This window comes from Callorhinus ursinus, unplaced genomic scaffold, assembly GCF_003265705.2.
Source record: "Callorhinus ursinus isolate GAN/ISIS: 27379988/994484 unplaced genomic scaffold, GSC_fseal_2.0 scaffold7, whole genome shotgun sequence".
NCBI lineage: Eukaryota > Metazoa > Chordata > Mammalia > Carnivora > Otariidae > Callorhinus > Callorhinus ursinus.
In genome coordinates, this window is record NW_027397069.1 from 75,333,421 (window position 1) to 75,354,519 (window position 21,099).

At 44.4% G+C, this 21,099-nt stretch overlaps 1 protein-coding gene across 2 annotated transcripts; it reads left to right on the plus strand.

The window, feature by feature from the left end:
• Nucleotides 1–381: 381 nt before the first annotated feature.
• GJA3 (gap junction protein alpha 3) lies at nt 382–19,947 on the plus strand. Of its 2 annotated transcripts, XR_012378717.1 has the most exons (3): nt 382–529; nt 14,539–16,603; nt 19,812–19,947. XR_012378717.1 is itself a non-coding variant. In XM_073894309.1 (2 exons), the coding sequence occupies exon 2, from the start codon at nt 14,556–14,558 to the stop codon at nt 15,903–15,905; it is 1,350 nt and encodes a 449-aa protein (XP_073750410.1). In that variant the 5' UTR covers nt 382–529; nt 14,539–14,555; the 3' UTR covers nt 15,906–17,146. The 2 variants fall into 2 exon arrangements, 1 of the variants encoding a protein (XP_073750410.1); XM_073894309.1 differs by lacking the exon at nt 19,812–19,947 and having other exon boundaries at nt 14,539–17,146.
• The last annotated feature ends 1,152 nt before the right edge of the window (nt 19,948–21,099 follow it).

The window sequence follows — 21,099 nt, forward strand, 5'->3', positions numbered from 1 at the left end:
GGCGCGGGATGCAGGTGCGGGTGGGAAAGACGGATGGTTGCAGGGTGACGGGTGCAGGTGCTAGTGGGAATGCGGATACGATTGCGGGGTGATGGGGTGCAGGTGTGGTGCAGGTGCAGGCTGGCGGGAGGTGATGGGGACTGCGGGTGCGAGGCGGGAAGCGGCTGCAGGTGGGTGTGCAGGATGGGGAACGAGGGGCAGGGTGCGCGTGCGGGACGAGAATGCGGGGCACCGTCCGGCGGCGGGGCGGGGGCCTTGCTCAGCGCCCTGGCACCGCCCCCGCGCGGCCCCCAGGCAGAGGTGGAGGCGGCGGGGGCGTGGCGCGGCGGCCCGGGCTGCGGCTTGGGGGCGCCGAGCGCGGGGCGCATTGGGGCCGCGGGGATGGCCGCCGGGGCGGGGAGGCCGGGCCCTTGCGCGGGGCGCACGCGTTAAGTTGCACCGCACGTGTAAGAGAAATTCTCCTTTTCAGAGCGGCCGGGAGCCCTGCTCGAGAAGGAGCGCACCCGGGTCGCCGCCGCGGCAGAGCGGGGTAAGCGCAGGGCCGGGCGCCCCGGAGGCCCAGGCGCCTGCGGCCGGGGGCAGCCCCGGGGCGGAAGGACGGGCGGGACACCGGCGCCTCCGACCTCCCCAGACGGGCTCGGGCGGGCCGGGGCGGAGCGAGCCGGAGCCCGAGCGCCGCTGCTGGTTTGAGGCTCCCGGCCTCTTAGAATTCTTTCGGGAATCTTGGGGGAGTGGTGGGAGCGGCAGGGCTAGAGAGCGGGGCTCAGGAAACTTTCTGGAAAACTTTGGGAATAATTGATGTTCCTTTGCTCCTGGAGATCTCTGCAGAGCGCCAGTTCTCAGCTGCGTAATGGCTTTCCTTGGTGGATGGTGGAAGGCTGGGTTGAAAATGTTTCCTTGACGGTGTTTTCCCCCTTGAGTGGGGAAGCTGGAATGGCTCTAGAACTGCAGATCTGAGGGATCTTAAGGACTGTTTAAATACTTGAATATTCTCAACAGATACCACAGCCGCAAGGACTGGAGTTCAACTGCTGGCGTTTAGCATCGCCACGCTTTCTCCAGAGTTGTGTTGGTGTCTTTTAGGAACGATGTTGGCTCGCCTACTTAAGAAACTTTTTGAAATTTTTTTTCTTTTTCTTTTCTTTCTTTCTTTCTTTCTTTCTTTCTTTCTTTCTTTCTTTCTTCCTTTCTTTCTTTTAGAAACGTTTTAGTTATAAGTACCACGATCTAATTTCTTGACCCATATGCTTGTTATGGCGTGTTTGAGTATAAAGAATTTACAGAAGAGTGGAAAAACACTTATCTGCATTCTACAGTAATCCCTTCTTTTAGGGGCTGTTCTCACAGTGAATTGCAGCGACGCGGGTGTATTTGCCTTGCAGTCTACACTCTAGTGAGCAGAATTCATCCCAGTTTGCAGAGCTCTCAGTTCATGTATATTTGTGACTGGGACTTTAGGGACAAGTGGAGTTCTCCAGTTTTTACTTTACCAAGATAACGCCAAATATGTCACTTAAAGATGGTTACATACAAACAGCTGAGGCGTGAATTATGCTTTGGTTTATATTACTCAAGAATTCAAATTAGTGATTTATGATATGTGCATCACTTCACTGACAGTCCATCAATGTCCTGTGAAACGTATTGCAAAACAAACAGTAAAAGATTAAAGAGGAAAAGGGGGGACTTATTTTCCAAGGGTCAGTGTGTTCAAAGTAAACAACAGCTAATTTGGCACATATTCCACTGGCTCAGCGGTTTGATCCATGTTGAGATAGGCATCTCACAAGGGCAATGCACGTGTTACTGTAGTGTAAAGTAATTCACAAAAACTTTACTACTATAACAAACTAAACAGTGCTATTTAGGTTAACCAGCTGATATTAACAGGCTTAAAGCCCTCTGAGGATAGTGAAATGTGGTTAACAAAATGTCACTGTTTGCAAATAAGAAAAAGAATTTTGACACAATTTCCTTGAATGTTACTTACATTTTAAGTTGTGTTCCTTTTCTTAACAAAATAACTTTCACACTACACATTTGAACCTTAAAAGTAATTGTGTGTATGTATCACAGCCATTTTATAAAGCCTCATGTATGTAAAGAATTTAAACTATAATTAGTCTTCAGATGTTACCATCACTTGAACATGCACCTAACACAGAATAAATAGGATATATGTATTTTTAGGATTTTACCTCAGTATCACACATAATTATACGAGTAAACACATAGTTTTTGTACTGTACTAAAATACCAGAACATTCTAGACAGTGGAAAGGCCTTTGAGAAGTATTTCACCCTGTACAGATAGCATGATTACCAGGATCTCTGTATTAAGAAACAGCCAAACTCATGATTAACATACAGTGTCCTTCTCTCTTCTGCTCCACTGTGTTGTGGCCATTACCAATACTATGTAACCCTTGTCATACTATATTTTGATTCTTTTTTTTTTTACAAGTCTGCCTCACCCATAGATTGTGAATAAAACTCCTGAGAGGAAGAACCATCTCTTTTTTTATTATTACTATTTTTTTATTATTGTTATGTTAATCACCATACATTACATCATTAGTTTTTGATGTAGTGTTCCATGATTCATTGTTTGTGTATAACACCCAGTGCTCTATGCAGAACGTGCCCTCTTTAATACCCATCACCAGACTAACCCATCCCCCCACCCCCCTCCTCTCTAGAACCCTCAGTTTGTTTTTCAGAGTCCATAGTCTCTCATGAAGAACCATCTCTTAATTAGTAGCACAGTGCCACACACATGATAGGTGTTTGATAAGTGTTTACTAAATTGAAGTGGGAAAAAAATCCAATACATGTGATCATTAACAGCATACATGTGTCTCTAAAAAACAATGTTTTTACCATTTCAATATAATGCATAAAGGGAATAAAATAGTGATAAATTTTAATCTTTTCATTCTTATAGTGGTGGGAAATTCTTCATCATGATAACTAGGTTAGTACTCTATTGCATTTTTAAAATCTCTGGTCTTCAAAAGTATGACTTCATAATGGTTGATGTGAACAGTTTCTGCCCTCTTACATTTTCTTTAATTTGGAGAATAAGTGGCTTGCTTTAAATTTACTGTTGACAAACTAATGATACTAAACGTAAAAATCACCTAATTTTTTTTGTTCAGACCACCTTATTATCTCCATGAATTAATGCTCATTTTATTCGTGAAACTCCATTTTGTATTACCCTTACAATGAATCTTTTAGTCTAGAACATAGAAGAGATTTCTATGTTGTATGCTAATAAAAGTGGGTTTGAATAAGAAAAGTGAAATTATATTTATTTTTTTAAATATTTTATTTATTTATTTGACAGGGAGAGATAGCGAGAGCAGGAACACAAGCAGGGGGAGTGGGAGAGGGAGAAGCAGGCTTCCCGTTGAGCAGGGAGCCGGATGCGCGGCTCGATCCCAGGACCCTGGGACCATGACCTGAGCCGAAGGCAGACGCTCAATGACTGAGCCACCCAGGCGCCGCTGAAATTATATTTATACTATAGAAATTATTATTTCAAAAATAGAAACCATTTTGACAGATGTAATTTGTGTCAGTAATATAAATGGAAAAATAAAATATACGTAATATAAATGGAAAAATAAAATATAATATATAAATATAAAAATATATGAGGTTTTGTTCACTAAAACAAGAGTAAAGATAATATGTGAATTTGCCTTAAAATGACAATGTCAATTTATATGATGGAGTAACAGGACTGTTCTTAGCATGTCAATAATATTTAACAATTTTAGCCACTTTGGAATGGAAGAAAAAGAGCAAAAGCTTAAAATGTACTCTAACCCATGTTTCTAAACACGTTTTAAAGTGTGGTAGAGCAATATGACTAAAGAGGTAGCTCTTCTAATCAACAATCGGCCTAGTGCATAGTGCACGCGGAAGGGGAAGGTACCCTGGCCTGAGAGGAAGAAGGCATGACTATTCGTGCCGGCTTCAGCACGGCGGGCTGTGTAGCCTTTCGCGAATCACAGTACCGTCTCGGGACCTCCGAATCCCCATGGCCCCATGGCCCCATGGCCCCATCTGTAAACTAGACCACTTCTGAGGTTCTTTTAGCTCTAAAATGCTGTGATTCCATACTTCCTCCATGGATGAGCAAGATTCCTGAAGGATGTAATTTGGATTTATAGAGGGAAATTACCTTTTAACTGACCAGACTGTATGAAATCAGTGCTTGGCATACTATTCCCACTGCCTGGTCTGTGGTTTAGATGTGCTAAAGCTCCCCTATAATTTTCTTTATTGTTATTTACCCTTGCTTCAAGCCACCCTTCAGGAAGTATTGGCAAATTGAATTTTACTTCAAGGGTATTGACTTTGTTCTTTATTATTCAGTTATTAAAAGTTTGAGAACTAATGTTGAAATACATGAAAATCATTGCTAAATTACACTAAAATATGTAAGTAAAATGTTTAAATAAGTGAAAACTTCAAGTGGTATTCTTAGGTCTTTCACAGAAGTTATTTTTAAAACTTTTAATGCCATTTAATAATTGGCAGGAGAAACTGGAGGACTCCACAGGGTAATGGAACAGGGAACACAGTTGGAGGGTTTAAAAAGGAAGCCCAGTATGGCATGAATAGTATTGGAAGACAGTCATGTTTCTAATTATGTTCCAGACTGTTTACATTTTTCTGTCAATTGAACTGAAGCTCAACCAGCTGTTAATTGTCTAGCTTAATATTAGAACTCTAATTGTGGAAATGGTGACTTAATACTGATTTCTGGTAGGAATATTTATTTTATTCAAGTATTTCAAGAAGAAACACTGTGGATAAAAAGCTAAGGGTATTTTTAATTTTGTCATTCTTAAATATAAAAATTGAAGACATTTGTTTTCAAACTAATACAGTTGTTTAAGTTGCTTCCAACTTCCAATTAACTCTCACTCAGCTTTTCAGTTACAGAATGTCAAAAACAAAAGAAAAACTGAGTTTTTCCCTTTGACTAAGGATGAAAAGTGTTAATGACAGTTACCTTAGCCAAGTAAAGACTTAAAGAGTACATGACTTTTCAGGTATTTATAAACAATTTAAAATCCCACCCCCCAAAGAACAATTAAAATTCCCACATAAAAGAGAAAATAGAGGGATAATAATAATAACACATGGATGGCAGGTGTTTTCTATCCATTCTTATTTAATAAGTAAAATAAGTAGAATAAAAGTATAATTTAAGGTGCACCTGGCTGGCTCAGTCAGTGGAATGTGCAACTCTTGATCTTGGGGTTGTAAGTTTGGGCCCCATGTTGGGTATAGAGATTACTTGAAAAATAAAATCTAAAAAAAAAAAAAGTATAATTTAAAACAATTTCATGTTTCTGGAGATTTGTTCTCTGACAATAAAAATATGCAGTGCTTTAAAATTTTTGATTAAGAAGTTAGAAAATTAGTGTTTTATGATTTCATTAAATCAGTTGGTCTGTATGAGAGACATCACCCTGTATGAGTTATGTCTTCTGCCAGAGCACGAGATTACTGAAAAGTTAAGTAATAGAAACCATGTACTTTTCCATTTAAAATAAGGAATCCCCTGGAACTGTACAATAATAAACAATTTTACACTAAGATAAAGAATACCCTTAAATTATATATGTATATTTTATAATAATACTAGCAAATACTAAAATCACATTGTCTATTTAAAAGATCCATGGGTGGGGGGTGGGCACCTGGGTGGCTCAGTCAGTTAAGTGCCTTTGGCTCAGGTCATAATCCCAAGGTCCTGGGTTCGAGCCCCACATTGGGCTCCTTGCTCAATAGGGAGCTTGCTTCTCCCTTTCCCTCTGCCCCTCCCCCTAGCTTGTGTCTTCTCTCGATATCGCTCTCCCTCTCAAATAAATAAAATCCTAAAAAAATAAAATAAATAAAAGATCTATAGGGATCTTTTGTAGATATATTCTGTATACTATAAATGTAGCATATGTGATAAGACATTGGAAAAAATAATAAACTCTCATTCTTTTTCAAACATATCAAAATTGGTTCTTTAGCTAAAGAAAAACCAACACGACTAATATTTTAAAAACCTCAGATAAACAATATTTGGAACCAAACAAAGGAATCTAAGTACGAATACCATAGAGTTTCAAAATCATAAGAAAATACCATGAATAATTTTCTGCCAATAAATTTGAAACTTAGAAATGGAAAAATTTCTAAAAGATATGAACTATCAAAATTCACTTAAGAAATAGCAACCAAACTTATGCAGATAACAGTTACTGAAATTGAATTTTTTTTTAAGATTTTATTTATTTGAGAGAGAGAGAGCGCACACAAGAGGGGGTAGAGTCAGAGGGAGAAGTAGACTCCCCGCTGAGCAGGGAGCCCGACGCGGGGCTCGATCCCGGGACTCCGGGATCATGACCTGAGCCGAAGGCAGTCGCTTAACCAACTGAGCCACCCAGGCACCCAATGAATTTAAATTTGTAATTTAGGCTTCCCCTGGCCCCCTCAAAAAGACATTAATCCCAAACACTTTTATAGGAAATTCTTATACAAGCTTATTCAGAGAATTTTTAATTTTTCAGGCTAAAATAGCTTTCTTACCAAAATCCAATGGTAGTACAAAAAATTGAGACCAATCTTAGGTATGAACAAATAATCCAAAATAAAGTAGTGGCAAATTGAATGTGATAGCATATTAAAAATAAAATCATGACCAGTAGGGTGCTTCACCATCTAAAAATCACAATAACAGGAAAAAAGTATTTTACTAAATCCAATACTCATTCATGACTTAGAAAACAAAAACCAACAAACCATTAACAAAGATTGGAAGAAAACTTCCTTAGCCTGATAAAAGTTGAAACATCATGCTCAATGATAAAACTTGAGAAGCATTCATGTTAAAGACAAAAATGAGAAAAGATATCACCATCTCTACATTGTGCTAGGAGTCTTGACTAGTACAAGAAGACAAGAAAAAGAAATAACAGGAATTAGAACTAGGGGAGGAAGAAACAAATCTGTCCTTAATAGCAGAGGATATGATAATGTGTTACTTGGAAAATCCAAAGGAATCTCCTACCTATTTGAACTAGTAAGGCTTTCTAACAGGTGGCTGGATACAAGATCAATATATAAAAACAATGTTCCTAGAAAATAAACAAAACAAACAAAAAACAGTGTTCCTAAGTACCAGTAATAACCAATCAAAAGTTATATGAAAAAAAAACTATTTGTAACAAAAAATTAGAACAAGTATAAATGGAATATATCTAACAAAAGATGTGTAAATCCTTTAGGAACATTATCCTAAAGCACTATTGAAAGGCATGAAGAAGGTCAACATCAATGGATCAATTATGCTTATTGGTGGGGAAACTAGATTGTAAAGAGCTAAATTTGCTTCACCTATAAATTTTGTGCAATTCCAGTCAAAATCAAGTCTCAGATTTTTGTGGAACTTGACAAGCTCTACCTAAATTTCATATGGAAAAAATGAAAGGCCAAAAATTGCCTAGACAAATATGAAGAACAAAGTTGGGGAACTTGTCCTACCAGATATCAAGTATATCTAGAACTGTTGCCATTAGGTGTCCTTCTGGTTGGTGTGATCAGTCGTCTTCTGGAGATGGAAAACAATGCCACATGTTACTTAATCTGAAACTACAGAGGTTTGGTTTTTTTCCTCTTTTATGCTTGTCTATGTGGTTGAACTTTTCCCAGTGCTGTGGTAGTGCGTTTGTAAGTAGCATTGAGCCAGCTTTTAAAAGCCTAGTTCCCATCTTGTTCTTTAGTCTTAGAAGCTCAGACAAAGCTAAATATTGGAGTTGATGCTATAGAGTAAAAGAAGAAAGGGTCTTTTGTTATTTTGGTGAATTTATTCTGAATTCTGGTTCCTTTTTAAAGAGTCAGACCAGAATTATGGAAAAAGTGTGGTAAGTACATAATACCATGGGCTAGGTCCCATGGCATCTGGAAATTACTATCTTAAATGTGAACGCTTGAAATAGGCAGGTAAGGTGTAAAAGAAGCTAATGGAAAACAGTCTTTCCACCTGCTAAAAAGATAACTAGATAAGCCATTTTTTCAATGTATCATATTTGTGACTAGCTCAGCCTACCACGTTCTTTTAAATGTGTGCCAAGTCTGGGATGGCAAAAATTAGCGTTTGGGCTACCACTGCCTCATACCAAACCCTAGCAGACATTACTAATGGAACATAGAACTTTCTGGCTAAGCCTGTATGTGACTCTCAAAATCCTACTCAACAATGTTCCAGGCAATCACAGACAGTTAACACAAAATTAATTTGCCTAGCCATACTCCATGTTATATTACCTCTGATTTATAAACCAAGTAATAATGTTTTCAGTGTCAAAATATTGGTACGAAAGAGAATCAAGTAGAATACAAATGATATATTTTGGATGTTATTCCATTCCAGAGTCTTAACTAAAAGTTACATTTCCTAATAAGCAGCTCTTCGGTGAGTTTCTCCTGTAGTCAACCTGCAGATGCTGGAGGACCCCAGGGCTTGGTCTTCAGCCTCCTTGTCCTTCCCCTGCCCCTAGATAATCTCAGTCCAGTCTCAGGGTTTGATGATGACTCACAGATGTTTATCTCTAGCCTTAACAGTTGGATATCTAATAGGTGTCTCAAACTTAACATTTTCAAAATAGAACTCATGATTCCTATGCCTTTCTGAAACCTGTACCTACTTTGGTTTCCCCATCTTGGTAAATGGCAGCTCCTTTCCTCCTGTTCAGGGCAGAAACCTTGGCCTCTCCTCAGCGCTACCCCAACCCTTGACCTGTCAGCACATCATGCTGGACCTACCTTCAGGGTCTGTGCAGACTCGGCCATTTGTCACCACTGTCACTTTTCTGGATTATACCACAGCGTCCTCACTGGACCCTCTGCTTTCACCCTTGCCCACTGCCCCCTCTACCCCATGCCTGTTCTCGACACAACAACCAGAGGGGATCTGTGAGGATGTAAGTCAGATTATGTCACTCTTCTGTTCCAACCCTCCAGTACATTCTCATCTCACTTGGAGTATAAGCCAAAGTTCTCCTCTCTGTCTGCTGTGATCTCTCCATCTCCCCACTTCCTCTTTGACCTGCTCGTCTGCCTGTCTGCTCCCGGCTGGCTTTGCTGCCCCCATTCTGTCCTCGCCATCCCGAGCACACCAGGTCTGCTCCCCGCCAGAAGCCTTGCTCTGCCTGGAATGCTTGTCCCTCATATCTGAGGCCCAGCTCTTCACTCGGATGTCACCCTCTCAGGGAGGCCCCCAGTCCTCAGCAGCCCCTGTACTTCCCTCTGTGCTGCCCCCCAGCGCTCTGTCTGCCCACAGCACTCAGCACCTGGCATCTCTTACTTCTGTGCACAGTCTTTCCTGCTGGAGTGTATGTTGCACCAGGCAGCACTTCTCCGCTTTGCTCAGCGCTGAGCGCCTCGCACGTGGTAGCTTTCACTCAGCCCTCACTGAGTGGCCACGACTTGTACATAGATGTGAGGTCTGGCTGGGCAAGGAACTCGAGGAGCCCAGTCCCTTTCTCATCCTCTCAGTTCCCTGGTTATCAAACCTTTTTTCTTCTCAGGAGCCCAAGTCCTGCCCTCGCCTGAGAAGACGACCTCCTGCTTGACCTCACTGAAGAGAGTCTTGTCACCACTTTGGAGAGCATCCGTCCTACACCTGCCCTCGCAGCCGCTCTCCCGCCCTTTTGCCCCCCTCCTGGTGCTGGGCAGGCCGACCGTGCCTCTATCCCGTCCCCATGACTCCGCGGCTCTGAGGCCAAACCACCATAGCCCTCCCTATCTCGGAAATGCCTCCTTTGGGCCTTATTCCCCCACTTTTTACCCATTTTGTGTCTCTCCTTCCTTTAAGTTCTAGACTTACTGAACAAAGGCTCTTTGTACCATGTCTCCATTTCTCTCCCACATTCTGCCTCTTTAACCACTGGCCTGGACTTTTGTTTCCGTCCCAGTGCTCCCACTGGACTGGGCATTTAAAGATCATCAGGGCCTTCCCTGTGAGATCAAAGGGCCTTTTCTTTATGTCCATCCCTCTTGAACACGCCGAAGAATGTTGACACTGTTAGTCACCTCTTTCTTCAAAGTCCTCCTTTGGCTTCCTCACTTCTGTGTCACCCTAGTTCTCCCGTCTTGTTGACTGCCCTCCGAGAATGTGCCTTCTGGTGTGAACAGTATTCCCATCAGGTGAGGCTCCGCGGCTTCTCGGACATCCCCAAGTACAATGTAAAATTTCAATCTTAGTAGCTCAGGCAAAGCTAAATGTTGGGGTCAGTTCTATAAAGGAGAAAGGGTCTTCTCTTTTGATATTATTTGATATTTTGATAACGAAATAAACACAGCCCAAACAATGTGAACCTGCCTGGCAGAGCTCATCTGGGCCCTACCAAAGAAGGTCCCTTCCCCCCACGCTGGCTAGGGCTTGCTGCCGTCTGTCATTGCTTAGTCGTAGGCTCTTACCCACTTGGTCAGTTCGGCCACCACTGAAGCACCGACCGCCCACAGTGCGGGCTGTGAGTCCTTTCCTGCCCTGCTCTTCATCTGTTTCGCTGGATTTTCCATGAAGTCCGTCCTTTGTGCTTTGCTCTATCGTCTCCACTAGGGAGAGGTGGAGCTACGCTGCCGACCCTCTGCCCAACCTTTTCTAACTCCGTGTCTCCAGCTTCCTCCTGGACACTTTCACTCATATCTTCCACCGCTACTTTTGATCCAGACAGTCACAAAACCAGAGTCCTCATCTTTTTTCCAATCCCAAATGAGCTCGCCTCCCCAATGTTGTTCTCTTCAAATGGCCCCCTGATTTTCCCACTCAGGCTCAGAAATATGAAGTTTGTCTTTAATTCATGCCTCTCGCTTTCATTCTCTGACTAGGCAGACTGTCCATTCTGCTTTATTTTTGTCTCCAGACTGTGTCTCCTTTCTGTCCTTCCTTTTTCCATTTGCCCCTGCTGTCATCCAGCCTGGGCCTTCAGCACTCACTCGGAGATTACCACTCTTCCTGAGTCCCTGTTAGAGGGGCCCCTGCTTTTCTGAACAGCACTTTCAGCATATCTCCCTGCTCTCTAAGTGGTTCAGTGGCCCTCGATGTCCTTTCATTCATTTGTCCCACCAGTGTTTACTGAGCGCCTATTATGTTGAGTGCAGCCTGTCTAGCTCTTCTGGGCAGAAGCACCCATTTAAACTCACTGCTCTAACACAAAGCCCCTATTTGAGCCACACCGGGTCACACTGCCACGGGAATGCCATTCTGGCCCGTCCCTCTCCCCCTATCCAAAGCCACCTCTCCCAAACCCAGCTCAAATGCCACCCTGCCCTGGCTAGATGTCCCTGGCTCCATGTTCTGATATTATTATCCTTTTTCTCTGGAATCCCTCTGCACCCACATAGCTCCCCATTTTCCTGAATTTTCCCATCTCCACAAATAGATTTCAAGATAGAGACCATGTTTTTACTTCCACTGTATTCAACAGAAGGTGCGGCCCAGAGTTGAGCACAAGATTGTCACTGACTAAATAGCCATTGGTGGATCTGAAGGGACACTCAACATATCCTGAAGGCCAAGCAGAAACTGTAGAACTTTGAAAGGGAAAGTGTAACTGTCAGAGGAACATGGAAGCAGCTATGTAAACTATGCAACATAAGATCTTGTTCGGCAGTAATGTCAGAATCAAAGTTTTCATTGAGATCAAAGTAAAAACCAGTTAAATGCCATCTCGTGGAGATCATTCATGTCGGCATCCAAGTAATAGAGAATCCCACTGCTGCCGCGGTAGATGAGTTATCTAAAAAGTGCGCATATGGTAGCTGTGGTGCTCTATAATTAGATCGCATGCACCTTACAAAGGTAAGCACTCACAGTGTGAGAGCTTTCAGGAGCTGCTCTAGTTTTGTCCTGAAATGGCCCCGTACGTTGACGATAGGAATAAGCCCGTTTTCCTCTTTCAAGCAGAAAGATATTTCATTCAGTCACTGTGTTTGTCTCACTTGATGTCAGCCCACAGTGGATCACGGGGTCCCCGGGTGGTCCATGGTTTGTACTTAGCCAGCAGAGCTTTGCTGTTCTGCGTGTGCTTCACTCCTCTGCTGTCATTTTCTCACTGAATTGGCCTTAGGGGTATGATTAAAAAGTGATATTGATAAAACACCTTAAGACCGTCTGCATGGTATCTGGAGCAGACTCTGATGGCTATGAAGAGAGGTGGATGTCGCTTCTACTTTGGAGGCTCCCATTTTGAGCTGACCTTGACCCATACTGCCAGCCCTCCCATAGATATTCGGTCTTCTGGTTAATTGTTGTATTCATTCAGGCATGCATTTTCCAAAACAAAACCCAAACTGTGGGGCGCCTGGGTGGCTCAGTCGTTAAGCGTCTGCCTTCGGCTCAGGTCATGATCCCAGGGTCCTGGGATCGAGTCCCACGTTGGGCTCCCTGCTCAGCGGGAAGCCTGCTTCTCCCTCTCCCACTGCCTGCTGCTCCCCCTGCTTGTGCTCTCTCTCTTTCTATCAAATAAAAAAATAATTTTTTTTTAAAAAAAGACTCCTTTTTAGCACGCTATGCTGTACTCAACAAGGCTGGGAAGGTAGCAGGAAGAAGTATAAATTCCCCCACCCTCGTCTTTTCTTCGAGACTTCCAGAAATGCACATTGCCCAAATGTTCTGCCTGCAGACATCAAGGAGGAAAGGCTACACATGCAGACCCCAACCTCAAAACTAGAGTAAAGGAGAAAGTCCACAAGCAGCCAAGGTGGTTAAAGGTGGTTTTCTGTAGAAACTCAGAAGGCTGTGCTTGTCTGGGGAGAGCAAGGAGAGAGGATGCCGTTTGTAGTTTAGCAAGGTAGGAGGGGTGGGCGGGTGGGAGAAACCTCCTGGAATGTAAAGGGAGGAACGGCCATTAAGCCAGGGCCGTGATAAGTGGGAAGAGAAAACACAGGGCCCCCGTGTTAGCCTGAGTTGGCCACTCTTGAGGGGAGAGTGGAGGTAAGTGACAGGTCAATAGGCCAGTCCCTGGATTGGGGCCAAGTTTGAAGTTGAAGAACTAGCACGGCAGAGTCCCAGGGACCACAAGAAGTTTGGCATCAGCGGTGTTGGATCAGGGACTGATGGGTGATCCACACTATGCGAGGCTTTTGTCCTGTGCCCCAGAGGAAAATCTCCAGCAGACTGAAGGAAGGGGCTGGGGCTATGGGCAGAGATGCCATTAAAAACGCTGTGACGGTCTGGGGTTGAGGAGAAGCAGGATGTAAACTAGAAGGGTCCCCTGACACCTGACATCCTTCACAGAAGAGTGGGTCATTTCACGTTCAGTAATTAGGTTTCTGAATTAAAATATTTTACCTTCTAAGAACATGCCAAATAGAATAGCTGCCAGTCACATTATGGGACAAAGAGGCTGGTAGGATATGTGACTGGTAATATTTTTCTAAAGACCTCAAATGACCACAACCAAGGCTTGAAAGTTTATTCTAGGAGAGGGTTAACGTTTGTCTATTTCTTTAGATCACGGTGAGTAAAGTTTTGTTTTATTTGCCTTTGAACCCATTCATAAAAGTTAATATTTTTAAACATTTTAAAATTCAAAATGAGAAGAGTGTTCTTTAAGGCTGCTGGAACTTGTACATGCACTTCCAGCTTGGGCCGCTCTCCTTACCGAAGAATGACCGAAGAACAGAGTTCTTTTGGTTCTAGTTGGAAGCATCTGGCCTGTTTGAGCAGTAGCGACAGGGAGAACGCCTTGTAACCTTGGTCCCCTGTGTCTGAGGAACACTGCCACCTTCACAGAGGAGGCCTGCGGGCTCTCCCTCCGTCTAGGAAGCAGCTCACGGCACATGACCCAATGACCATCGTCCCATGTTACAGATGGGGACACAGGCTCCTGCCTGGGGACGTGCAGTGAGTTTACCATGATGGAGTATTTGCCAAGTGAAAAAAGAAAGTAAGTCCTAGAAGTAGTAGGTTAATATGTGGCAGAAGTTATGCAGGAAAGTTACCGTAACCTCGCAGGAACAGAAAGGTGGAGGTTAGGAGTGGACCCAAGCTGTGTACCCCGCAGCACCAGAGCTCCTGGGAGACTGTGCCCTGGAAGAGAACAGGATGGGGAGTTAGAAGCCAGGGGAGAGTTACATTCCCCTCGGGCAAGTCATTTCTCTTTGGAGCTCTAGTTTCCTCATCTCTGAAGCGAGGGCTTCAGTCGCCCATGGGCATCTCCTTGGCGCCAGCGCTAGTTAGTGTAAGAGGAGCTCCGTGTTATGCCGGCGCTGCGGGCGTTTATCTAACCCTGCTCAGCGCGATGGTGGAGACACGCGTGCGCGCACACACACACACACCCCTGCACACGCACACTCGTGCTGTGGAGAGCTCCGCAGCGCCTCCCTCGTATGGAAGTGGGACTACAGCTCCCCCGGGGAAAGATTATTCCAGCGCCAAAGATTATTCCTGCCCCTCGGGGTGTTTGGACTGGACAGCTCGCCATAGGCTTCCTATTAACCAGCAATGTTCCCTTGCAGGTTAGCAATCTGAAGCAATGGGCGACTGGAGCTTTCTGGGGAGACTATTAGAGAACGCACAGGAGCACTCCACGGTCATTGGCAAGGTTTGGCTGACGGTCCTGTTCATCTTCAGGATCCTGGTGCTGGGCGCCGCAGCTGAGGAGGTGTGGGGGGACGAGCAGTCGGACTTCACGTGTAACACGCAGCAGCCCGGTTGCGAGAACGTCTGCTACGACAAAGCCTTCCCCATCTCCCACATCCGCTTCTGGGTGCTGCAGATCATCTTTGTGTCCACGCCCACCCTCATCTACCTGGGCCATGTGCTGCACATCGGGCGCATGGAAGAGAAGAAGAAAGAGCGGGAGGAAGAGCTGCTGAAGGGTGAGAGCCCGCACCACGTTCCGGCTGCACGCTGCGGGCCGGGCGGCCACGGCCAGAAGGACAGGCCGCCGGTGCGGGATGACCGGGGCAAGATCCGAATCGCCGGGGCCCTGCTCCGGACCTACGTCTTCAACATCATCTTTAAGACGCTGTTTGAAGTGGGCTTCATCGCCGGGCAGTACTTTCTGTACGGCTTTGAGCTGAAGCCGCTGTACCGCTGTGACCGGTGGCCCTGCCCCAACACGGTGGACTGCTTCATCTCCAGGCCCACGGAGAAGACCATATTCATCATCTTCATGCTGGCCGTGGCCTGCGTGTCCCTCTTACTCAACATGCTGGAGATCTACCACCTGGGCTGGAAGAAGCTTAAACAAGGAATGACCAACCACTATCGCTCAGACTCCCCTGAATCCACGGTGGGGGCCACAAACCCCGGGGGTGTGAGCCCACTCCTCCTCCCCTCCCACTCTGCCCCGCCCACAGTTACCATCGGATTCCCGCCTTACTACACTCACTCTGCCTCTTCCCTGGGAAAGGCCACGGCCGCGGGCTACCCCGGAGCCCCTCCACTAGCAACAGACTTCAACCTGGCAGCCCTGAACGAGGCACCGGGAAAGGACCACCCTGCCAAATTCTACAATGGCAACCACCACCTGCTAGTGACAGAACAGAACTGGGCCAACCAGGAGGCTGAGCAGCAGACTTCTGCGAGGAAGGCCTCCCCTCCAGCGTCGGCTTCTGCATCCCTGAGCCCTACAAGCAGTGCCCAGCAGCTCCCTGAGGACGGTGGCGCGGGAAGCAGCGCGCCCGGCCTGTCGCTGAATGGGCACGGCAGCAGCTTGGGAGAGAGCAAACTGGCAGTGACTCCCGACGACGGGGAGCAGGCAGCGACCACCGCGGTGGAGATGCACGCGCCTCCTTTGCTCCCGGCAGAGCCGGGCCGATCAAGCAAGGCCAGTAAGTCCAGCGGCGGCAGGGCCAGACCCAGTGACTTGGCCATCTAGCGGTGGTGTCTCCAGACAGCTTTATAATAACCTCTTTTCTAGCAACCAAAACCAAAGTGCAGTTCCAGTCTGCAGGTAGAGAAAGCCTGGAAGTGAGAGAGCACTGGAGTGGAAGAGGGGAAGATCAAGCAGAAAGAGAGCAGGTTTCTGTGTGTCCATGCTTGCTGTTCTTAACACTGTGAGGTAGAGTGGGGAGAACGTCCACGCTTGCTGAGATGGGGAGGTAGGGGCAAAGTGGGTGCAGGGGCTGTTGACCTTTAAAGATATTCACAACAACCCAAGAGTCCAGCAACCTGGGCCACCTTTGCAGGTGTTGCTGCCCAGCCTTGGGCTCCTGCTGTCTCTGTGGGTGACTGTTCCGCTGTGGTAAAAGCAGGTGGTGTCTGCAGTCACTTCAGTTCGGGGCAATTAGGCTTTCCATTCCTACGCTCTCCAGAGCCTCTGGGCAGCCCAGAAAGTCACAGACGCACTTAGCACTATCTCTGTTTGATACTTTTAACTTAGAGTTGAATTTCATTTGGGATATTTGCCAAACTGCACTAAAAAAAGATTTAGAGCAAGTCCATATAGTGTCATTTGAGTTTCTGAAATTGCCTGCGAAGCCCAGGATATCAAACTGTACGCTTCATGACAAGTGACAATGAGCAGCTACCCTCCAGAGGCGGATTCAGCGCAGGCGAGAGCCACAGAGGTTGCTGGTAAGAAAGCAGGTAGAAATGCAGCGACACTCGAGATAATTTTTAAACAGCTGAGGAAATTGAAATAAAAGTGTGGCAGGTATGCCTTAGGTATTTATTTTTTAAATGATATTTTGTGCTTTGATCTGAATTGTACAGGTATGCCTATTTCCCCCCACTTTCTTTCAGGAGAAATGAAAGAAAAATAGTACTATTAAAATGAATACTGACCAAGAGAATGCTAATTTGTCCCATTACATGCCGGTAAAGATTTGAACCTTCTTTTAAAGAAACTCTTCGACCTCATGAGTCAGCTAATTGCTATGCGAATGTACTATATAAAATAAAGGCAGGGGAAATTTAAGTGCATTTCAAATACTTGAAGTTGTGAAGTTTTTGAATGGAAGGTTAAAAGTTAACTACTCTTGCCAGAAAAATTATTTATACAGATGAATCGATGACCTACATTTTTTTTTTAACAGTACAAAATAAAACTCTTTGAGTTTCCTAACCATTCTTTGTGGGCAGCCTGTTTGCTTTCTAAAGTATAAATAAATAAAAGTATCTGGGTTTTACTTCCTGTGTAAGTGCATGTGCTGATTTCGGACGTGTGCCCCATCTGTCACCCACGCGGATTGCTGCACTGACAGGGAAGGCTCTTTCTCTGTGTGGGTGTGGCTGGAAGGTGGCAGAATTTTCTGTGCTGCACACCCTGCCGTCGTGTCTGAGTCGGTTTGTTTATAAACCGATGAACAGTGGTAATGCTGAGCCCGGTCCTTCTCACACTCCAACTTCCACTGAGTACTGTCAGCCCTTATTCAGCAAAACACCACACACTTGCCAATTTGATTCATTCCTCTGTGTGAATCAACACCAACTTCCCGATGATTTATCTGGGGCTACACTCCAAAACATACTTTGTGTTTTATATCATAAAGAGTGACCCACTAGCAACCTGGTGAGAAGACTGGGATTCCCATTCTCAGATTAACGCATACAGCTAGTTCATTAGAGCATTATGCTTTGTGGCAGAATGAACTGGGATAATCTCCTTGGCTTGAAAAATGCTAACTTCCCATAAATATCATTTCGGCCTTTCTCAAACAGATTTGAGCCTTACAGAAAATTATCTGAGTGACCATTTTCTCAATTCCCCCTAGGCTGGTGCATAACTTGTGCCACTGTACGATGCAGAGGAAAGAAGTTCATTCATCACCTACCGTGGATGCCTTAGGCTTCAGGAAGTAGAACCTAGTTCCCTGGGGTGAGAAGGGCCACCAGAAAATCCTAGTTGAAAAGCATTTTGATAAAAAAAAAAAGCTTTGGTAACAACTCGGTTAACAGACAGCCGAAGTGGATGTGAACACAGGTTCTTTAGGTTCTACCAGGATAAATGTTAGTAATAAGCTTCTGATCTACCCATGATTTGATTTTAAGTGGAGTTGGAGATGAGAGTGAGAACTATAATTATATTTAGTTTTTACATTTTAAAATTGGATTTTATTCACCATATGTTGATGAAGATGCCAGTATTGTGAATTGACCGTAGTCTAGTTGGCCCATTTAGTGCATGGGTAGGAGTGTGAAATTAGATTCACCTCCTTAGAAACCACTAATGTATAAAGAAGTAAAATTCTGTGATACAAAAGTGACTATAGTATTTTTTCAAGGTAGTGTTCTGATTTCAATTCATGTAAAAAATGAAAGCAGGCGTTCCATTTTGTTGCTATTTGAGGTATCCATGACCCTGAAGGCTAGGATCCTTCTCCCTCATGGGGATATGGGAGTGTGAAAGGGTGCTCTCTATTTAGCCAGTCACTGTAAGCATTAATACGTGCAATAAAAGTAGAAATCACCTCTCCCTATGGTCAAGATTCCAGATATGTTTTTTCTCTAGCCTGTTAATTATTCAGAAATTTCACTGAAATTATATTTATCTTAATGGAAAATTTTTTAATTCCATAAATTTGTTTTAAAACTCAAATGCTCTACCTAACATATTTATGCACCTTATCTTTTAATCTGCAGTATGCAAGACAATTACTTTCTTGCATCCATATTTGCAGAAGCTCAGTCATCCTATTGGCACTACATAATCTATGATAGTTATAAAATGTCAAGCATTACTAATCCATCTCCAAATCCATTTATTAAAATTCTAAAACATTTCTTAATCATTCACTTTCTCCTTTTAAAACTTTCTTTCACTGAATTATTTTTTCCCATGAAATTAACAAAAAAAGATACCTAAGTTTCCAAAAGAAAATAGAAAGGGGAAAAGAGCAAGCCAGAATATTTCTGACCCATCCTGACTTTCCTTGATCATTAAATAAGTGGCTAGATCATGGATTTCTTATACAAGAACACCTGGAATTAGAATTATGAATACAAGTCAAACATCCTTTAAAAAAATTAAGTTCATGAGATTTAGGTCTCTTTTCAATATAGGCTTCTTTCCCCCCTATTAACACTCTTAATTCTTTAGTATTTTTGAAAAAAGTCCTTTTGCTGAATTTTTTTCTTTTGAACTTTTCCTTCTGGTATTTGTAACATTGATTTGTGGATCTCCACCAAATAAATTCTTATACAAAGTATTGCATAATTTCAAAAGAAAAATGTTTCTGTAAAGATCAATAGATTCCTGCCACTGCCCCACCCCCACCTCCATGGAGTTCAGGACATTCTCTAGATAACTTTTAAATACGGTCAAACACGAAGGCATTGTACATTAAAGTCCGAAAATGCATTTCTCATTCTAATTTTATATTATTACACTGCAAAGCTGAGGTTTATGCATTTTAAGATTTCTCATTGCCCAAAATATTTTTTTCTCTTTGCATTATAGAATGTCTTAGCAAGACTTTTTATGGTCAGCTAGGAATTTAAATAACACTAAGAGCAGTGAACTGTTTCTAGTATTATATTTGAAGATGTTTGGTATGTAAATGTAACTTAGATCATAATATTTATAAAACTCTTACTAAAACTTTATTTTTTGTTTACAAAAATTGTAAATTTTTGTAACTGAAAATAAGCATCTTATGACCTAAGTAGTAAAAAGTGGCCTTAAATATAAATCACCGGCTCTGTAGTTGATTGTTTTTATTGATAGAATCCTTCAGCAGGTTTTCAAAGTAAAAAATTTTCATCTAGATAGAATAAGGAGAAAAAACTTTCCTACAAAAGAAGCTTGAGATATTTCTGCAATGGCTGTTCTGTTTTTTCACAGGTACTTAGGAACCTCAAGTAGCCTCTTCCAAGGGTTCCTGTAGCATTGTTACTAGCTTTTCCTATATGTTCTCCGGAAGAAATAATGTGCACGTTAACCTCGTGGGTCTCCTTAACTCCTCCTTCCTGCACGAACCTGCTAAGCTGTAATGGGGTTTCAAGAGCTGAGAGATCACTTTGCCTCGTGAAGCTGGAGTTTATCGTTCTCAGCGACCACTTTTCTGTATATAATTACAAGTAATTGTGTAGTTGTCATCTTTGCTTTTATGACATTTGGCAATACCTGCAATGTGTCCGACGCCAAGTCCTTTAATAGATATGCAATTCGCACTTTCGCTGTTCCCGCTTTACAAATCCACTTTGGGGATGATTTCCAGGGACGCGGTGTAACGAGACCGGCCTCGCTGCTTTGAAGGCTCTAAGGCAACGCAACATTCAAAATTCAACCCCACCAAACACGAATTGGTGAAAATTTCCCCCATTTCCTACCATAAGTGCCAAAGCCTGTTCTGATGCAGGTTTCGGAAAGAGGCTCGGCCCTCGGGTGCGGGGCCACAGCGTGGCGGCCCCCGGAGAGGCGGCCCGACCCCCCAGCCCGCGACCAGGCGGCAGCGCCCGCGAGGAGAAGGGAGGGGAGGTGGCGACAGTACCCCGGGGACTCCCAAGAGGGCGACAAGCGGGGCGGGGCGAGCAGAGATGGGGTTGGGGCGGTCGGTGTCCCCAGGCCGGTGCCGGGTGGCCTTCCGCAGACGTGCAGCGCGGAGTGGCAGCCGCGGCATGACCAGCCCCGCGCCCGGCTGCTGGAGGCCCCGGAGACAGGAACGCGACACTGCAGGCCCAGCGCGGCCAGCACCGGGGCGCACAAGCCAGGCGGGTTCATCCGCCGCAATGGAAGCCGGGCCGATAGTCAGCGCTCCCGGAACGTGCGGACTTCCGTGATGCTTTATAAGGGACGTGTCCCTTAGCAGGCATCCTCTCGCTGGGGACACACAAACTTCCTGTAGGGTGCACTGTCCCACGTCCCAGGCCCGGCCGCCTCCAGGGTCACAGACAAGGGTCAGAACTCTGCACTGCTCCTTTGCAGCCATGTGATCTCAGGGAAGTTGTTTAACCTCTGACTTTGTAGCTGGGTTTTCACAGCTGAAAAATGGAAATAAGTTTGCGAGGAACGAGCGAGAATGGACAGAACATACCTCGCCTAGTGCCTGACCCGTAGTAGCACTCAGTAGAGCCTCAGTGAAAATATATGAAAGTAATCCTGGCCAAAATCTTCTGAGAATGACACAGTT

Coding starts and splice junctions, on each gene's coding strand:
- GJA3 (XM_073894309.1), top strand. CDS start 14,556: ATGGGCGACTGGAGCTTTCTGGGGAGACTATTAGAGAACGCACAGGAG.